The sequence below is a fragment of the Zea mays genome, chromosome 5, assembly GCF_902167145.1.
Source record: "Zea mays cultivar B73 chromosome 5, Zm-B73-REFERENCE-NAM-5.0, whole genome shotgun sequence".
Lineage (NCBI taxonomy): Eukaryota > Viridiplantae > Streptophyta > Magnoliopsida > Poales > Poaceae > Zea > Zea mays.
In genome coordinates, this window is record NC_050100.1 from 63,847,741 (window position 1) to 63,854,445 (window position 6,705).

The following is a 6,705-nucleotide window of genomic DNA, read 5'->3' on the forward strand; positions in this document are numbered from 1 at the left end:
CACCTCGGCCCGCCCCACCTTTCTTGCCGCCCCTGCACTGCACGCCTCCCCGTGCTCGATCTCGGTGCTCCACGCCACCACGTCATGGCTCACGCTCGCTCCAGCCACCGCCGCACGGGCCTCCTCCTGGCCATGGCCGTCGTCGTCGTGGCGTCGCTTATCGCCGCCGCGGACGCGTCCAGCTTCGGGTTCGACCTCCACCACCGGTTCTCCCCGGTGGTCCGGCGGTGGGCGGAGGCCCGGGGCGGCCCTCTCGCCGCGGACCAGTGGCCGGCTCGAGGCACGCCGGAGTACTACTCCGCGCTGTCCCGCCACGACCGCGCCCGCCGCGCCCTCGCTGGCGGCGCCGACGACGGGCTCCTCACCTTCGCCGCCGGCAACGACACCTACCAATCCGGAACGTGCGTTCCTCCGCCTTCCCACATCCTATCACCTCCTTGCAAATTTTGATCCCCCCGAACCAAGACGATCGACGAATTAAGTAACAAAGCTCGTAGCTCCACTCCAACCCACCTCGTTTTTTTTTTTTTTTTTGCAATCGCAGGCTGTACTACGCGGAGGTGGAGCTGGGCACGCCGAACGCGACGTTCCTGGTGGCGCTGGACACCGGCAGCGACCTCTTCTGGGTGCCGTGCGACTGCAGGCAGTGCGCGACCATCCCCAGCGCCAACGGGACGGGGCAGGACGCGCCGTCGCTGCGCCCCTACAGCCCGCGGCGGTCGTCGACGAGCAAGCAGGTGGCGTGCGACAACCCGCTGTGCGGGCAGCGGAACGGATGCTCCGCCGCGACCAACGGCAGCTGCCCGTACGAGGTCCAGTACGTGTCCGCCAACACGTCCTCCTCCGGGGTGCTGGTGCAGGACGTGCTCCACCTCACACGGGAGCGCCCGGGCCCCGGCGCCGCCGGGGAGGCCCTGCAGGCGCCCGTCGTGTTCGGGTGCGGGCAGGTGCAGACGGGCGCGTTCCTGGACGGCGGCGGCGGCGCCGTCGACGGCCTCATGGGGCTCGGCATGGGCAAGGTGTCCGTGCCCAGCGCGCTCGCCGCCAGCGGCCTCGTCGCGTCCGACAGCTTCTCCATGTGCTTCGGCGACGACGGCGTCGGCCGCGTCAACTTCGGCGACGCCGGCAGCCGCGGCCAGGCCGAGACGCCGTTCACCGTCCGGAGCTTGAAGTACGTCACGCCGCCCTCTGTGCCACGTTCCATCGCGCGGTTCTTGTCGCTTGCTTGCTTGCTACAACCCACCGTCGACGGCGACGAGCGACTGATCCCCCTGCCGTGCGTTTGTGCTTGTGCAGCCCGACGTACAACGTTAGCTTCACGTCCATCGGCGTCGGCAGCGAGTCGGTGGCAGCGGAGTTCGCCGCCGTCATGGACTCCGGCACGTCCTTCACGTACCTCAGCGACCCGGAGTACACGCAGCTCGCCACCAAAGTGAGTCGCTTCGCTTCTTCCCTCATCGAAGGCATGTGTGTGTTTGGGTTTCCTTTCCTCGAGTTCCTCATGTGCCTGCTGCCCTGCTTCCACTACTGCGTGCAGTTCAACTCCCAGGTCAGCGAGAGGAGAGTGAATTTCAGCAGTGGCTCTGCAGATCCTTTTCCCTTCGAGTACTGCTACAGACTCAGGTATAAACAAACAAGCAAGCAAATATTACTGTGTGTGATTGTTTCATTCATCATCACGTCTGACGTACGCGGTTGCTGTGAGCTGCAAGCAGCCCTAACCAGACAGAGGTGGCGATGCCGGACGTGAGCCTGACGGCCAAAGGGGGAGCCCTGTTCCCGGTCACCCAGCCGTTCATCCCCGTCGGCGACACGACCGGCCGTGCCGTCGGCTACTGCCTGGCGATCATGAGGAACGACATGGCCATCGGCATCGACATCATCGGCCGTAAGCCGCCAGCTCCGTTGGGTTCGACCGACGACGACGACACTGACAGTGTCCTGTCGACCTGACGCGTTTCCTTGTTCGTGTGCTTGCGATTGCAGAGAACTTCATGACCGGGCTCAAGGTCGTCTTCGACAGGGAGAGGTCCGTCCTGGGCTGGGAGAAGTTCGACTGTAAGATCATCGCGCACCTCTCGCCTATGATTTCTCTTTTAATGTCGCGACGAATTCTTGTAGAGAGAGCAAGACGCCACCTAAACTGACACCAAGCTCCTCTCGCCGCCGCTTGCAGGCTACAGGAACGCGAGGGTGGCGGACGCGCCGGACGGGAGCCCGGGCCCGAGCTCGGCCCCGGCGGCGGGGCCGACCAAGATCACGCCGCGGCAGAACGACGGCAGCGGCAGCGGGTACCCCGGCGCGGCGCCCCTGCCGAGGTCTGCCGGCTCGCGCAACGCCGCCGCCGCGCTGGGACTGGGATGCCTCTACCTGCTGCTGGCCGCAGCGCTTGTCTGACACCGCCGGTGACTGGATCGTTTTCGTGTACAGACATAGATACTGCTCCCGTTTCGGTTCAGAGTTCAGATGCATAGAAAATCATTCGTTGTAGGCTAATGGGATAGGATAAAAATTTTGCTGATCGATGTGGGTGATACGATGTTACTCAGTGGCTGATGGAAGCCATTTCTGAATTCTGGAATTCTACGAACGAGGAATATACCAATAAAAGCTATTTTTTTATCTTGTTGCCGATATTTTGCCAACTGGCAACTGGCAGTCGCTGCCGTACCTCAACGAGCATGGGCTCTAGTTCCGGGTCACCGCCGACGATGGGCAGGCCGTCGTGTTCGCCGACGTCGTGCCGCCGGCGTGGACGTTCCGGGTCACTACCCGATGATCATGGCATTCCAAGAGACGATATCTTGGTGCTACATTCCGTTCAGCACGTTGTACGTGTCCTTGGGATGAGCCAAGCTAGATACAAGAGCCTTACCAAAAAAATACCCTAAAAACAACCACTTAAACTATACTACTCGTTTACCCGTGAGTTTACGACGGCTCATAATAATACTCACGTAAATTATTCACCAAAAAAATCTCAAAATTTTTTATTAATTGTCTCAGCTCTTCCCATAATATTTTTTCTGAACGCACGGGTACCATAGGCAGCAAATCAGAGACATCATCACTCGTCTCCCCACTCCCAAGGTTTCGTAGAGCAGAAGGGGAAGGGAGGCGAACATACTTGTTCGTTGCCGGAGAAGGACACGACGAAGACCTGGGCATCTGGAGGTGACATAGGTAGTATACCGATAGATATATAGGGAGAGCACGTAAGCGGAGAAAGAAGTCCAGCCAGAGCAGCTCAAAACCAAGAGGCACCTGCACCGAGCGTCAATCCGAGAAGGGCGAGAGAATGCGAGTGTCTTCCCAGCCCTGGACCCGCCGAAGCGACACAACACCACCACCAACTCCGTAGCATATGCTGACTACTGCCACGCTACGGGGCCTTGGTTGTCCAATATCTCAGACCAGGACTCCTCGTCGCCAAGATAACCTAAGCGTGGCAGGCGCCATCATGTCCTACTCGACGACACGCACAGAGAAAGGCTAGGAGCATGACCGACTCGTGACGTACCCGCATCGACGAGCGTCGGTCGGCTCGCGGCTGCGACCGTAGGCGGGGGTAGCAGGTTGGGGAGGAAGAACAGGGCGAAGGCCTGGAAGATGAACGGGTCGTCCGACGACGACAAAAACGATGGTGCACGCATGATGTGAAACGTCCTCGTGGACGTGCAATAGCCACTGCGCGAGTCGTTGTTGGGGCTGGTGTCGGACGAATACGGGGAGCAGGCGCATGCTCCTACGCCCACTGCCGAGAATGGGGTGGCGCGGAGGTGGAGGCATGAGGGGAGAGAGAAAAGAAGTAGAATGGCGAACGAGACGGTGGCAACTGAGGCGAGGACCATCATTATCGTGCGGATGTATAGATGGCCAAATAGGCCATGTTTGGCGAGCCGGCCCGAGGCACGACCCATTTAATAGTACCTGGACCAACCCGGTACGAGCGTCGTGCGGTGCTTGGGCCGTAGCCTCGGCCCGTAGTGTTGGCCCGGTCCGGCACGATTATTTTTTATTTTACAAAAAATAATATATATGTATGTACAATTTACATTCAATATTATAAACACCTGATGAAAGGGAAATAGGGTCAAACTTTTTACTAAATGATTTTGGTGGTTGAAATGCCCAACACAAATAATTGGACTGGCTAGTTTGCTCTATATTATATATTCTACAGGTGCCAAAGGTTCAACACAAACCAATAAAAAGATCTAAGTTAGGGTTCAAAAGAAAGGAGCAAAAGAAACCGAAGAGAAGCCTGATCTGGCGCACCGGACTGTCTGGTGCACCACCGGACAGTGTCCGGTGCACCAGGGACTGTACAGACTGAACTCTTCACCTTCGGGTTTTAGAGAGCCGCTCCGCTATAATTCACCGGACTGTCTGGTGTGCCAGTGGAGCAACGGCTATCGAGCGCAACGGTCAACTCACTACAGGAAACTGGTTAAAGAACGTGGGTGAAAAATCGTCGAACTTAATGTAATAAGCCGTCGAACTTACCGTAAGAACGTGGGTTCACCGACGAATATAGCCGATGATGATTTTTGGACGAACTTAGAGAAGTAAGTTCGACGGCCCCGACGAACTTAACATTAAGAACGTGGGTACCGTCGAACTTAACGTTAAGAACGTGGGTACCGTGGAACTTAACATTAAGAACGTGGGTTTTTAAGTTCGACGGCACCCACGTTCTTAACGTTCTTAACCCTTTTCTAGAAAAAAAATAAAAAATACAGAAATGAAAAATTAGACACACATAATATCACATGCAACACAGAATATCACATACAATACAGATTTCAAACACATGGATATATGTACATATCACAAATTCACACAAGTCCAAATACATAAGTTCACAAATTCACATAAGTCCAAATACATAAGTTCACAAATTCACATAAGTCCAAATACATAAGTTCACAAATTCACATAAGTTCACATCCATAGTTCACATTTTTAGTTCACAAGTTCAAACACACAAGTTCAAACATTAGCTCCATCGCTCTCGATCAGGACATCGGATTGTTGTTCGTAGCTCCACCACTAGAATTGAGACATCTGTCCGCAAAGTCAGCGTTAGGGGGAGGAGTCACTTTATGAGAGCCGGAATCCTACAAAATTAACCAAAATTCTCATAAATATACAACTGGCATTAAATCTCATGTACACAAAGATATAGGAAAGCATGATAAACACAAAATGTGGCTTCCAAGAAGATCACAAAATGCTGGCATTAAATCACATGTACACGAAGATATAGGAAAACATGTAGGATATCCCTATGGTGGTGGCAGCCAATATCCCATACCTGGTTGTGGAGGAGGAAGAATCTGTCCTCTAGGAGACATCAAACACTAAATGTCCATCTGTGGGTTTCCTTGTCCGGTCTTAGAACCCTATAACCAAATAAAACTATGCATGATTATAATTGTAAATTAAAGTAAATATATTACAAAACTATACCTGTGTTTCGTTGGTGTTTGGGGTCTGTCCAGACTGTGACGGACGGGTGAACTGGGGTCCCATTGGAGATCCCATCTGAGCACTATACATATGCAAATACAATAAGTTTGAGTTTTATTTTAAACTAATGTATACAAAAGTTTCATATCACAAGACTTTATTAATCAAGACAAGAACTAATCAAATCTAGTTACCCACACAAAATAGACTCCAAGCAATCATTTTAATATTTGCTGATTTTTGGACAGCAGGACAACAACTACTTGTTTAGCTCATAACTCACAAGATATGCCGTCGAACTTACCATAAGATATCTGTAGGTGGAGAGGCAGATTTTTAGAAACTTTATATGAATAGGAACTCAATTTCAGAGGAAACTTTGTACATCGTAAGTAATTCACAATGGAAAGAAAACAAGATAGTAAATTAGGAACTCTTCAATGCACCTTTGACAATGATATAACACAATAAATTGTAAATTGAAGGAATATCAAAGCATTGTGGTAATGGACTGGGACACTTAATTCCCATGATTATGATGCTAGCTCAAGTAGAAAACACAGCTCCAAGGACATGAAGAAGCACGTATGAATTCAACGCAGCTAGTAATTGAAAAATAACCGAGCACCAATGTATGCACGCACGCAAGAGATGTATCGAAATATACGCACAACTAGTTCTGATTTCTGGATGAACTTGGTAACCACAAAAACTAAGGAAACATCTAATAAATCATCTAAAATATAAGTTCCATAGCAATAAAAGGAAAAGGAAAATTGTAATACCCAATTTGCAATTTGTTAGAAATAATATAAATGGAGAAAACAATTTCTCTTTATGTGAGTTTGACCTTTATGTACCATCACATGTGAACACCATATTTTAAAAAAATAACTATTAAGATATATGTTACCAAGATATGCATCATGCTGAGTTTTTATGTTGTGTGCATTTTGTGACAACATTAAAAAAATATGACAAGAAATATATTAAAAAGCCCAACAGTGGAATTTAAGTTCTAAACGAAATTTAGAATTTGAGATTTGAGAAAAGAGAGGAATACTATGCAAAAGAGATAAAATAAATACATAAATAAGAATATATTTCCCCTTCCATTAATATTTGAATTGGTACATTTTGATCAATGGTGAATCTCATAACAAAAATTTAAATTTAAATTTGAATTCTAAAAATAAAGAGGAAAAAGAAATCAGAAAAATGGAGAGATGAAAA

General features: G+C 50.5%; 1 protein-coding gene across 1 annotated transcript; it reads left to right on the forward strand.

Moving 5' to 3' along the window:
- On the forward strand, window positions 1-2,622 carry LOC100281436 (uncharacterized). The gene is made up of 7 exons (NM_001368012.1): window positions 1-401; window positions 545-1,171; window positions 1,297-1,432; window positions 1,538-1,623; window positions 1,716-1,888; window positions 1,987-2,058; window positions 2,177-2,622. The coding sequence occupies exons 1-7, from the start codon at window positions 85-87 to the stop codon at window positions 2,395-2,397; spliced, it is 1,632 nt and encodes a 543-aa protein (NP_001354941.1). The 5' UTR covers window positions 1-84; the 3' UTR covers window positions 2,398-2,622.
- The last annotated feature ends 4,083 nt before the right edge of the window (window positions 2,623-6,705 follow it).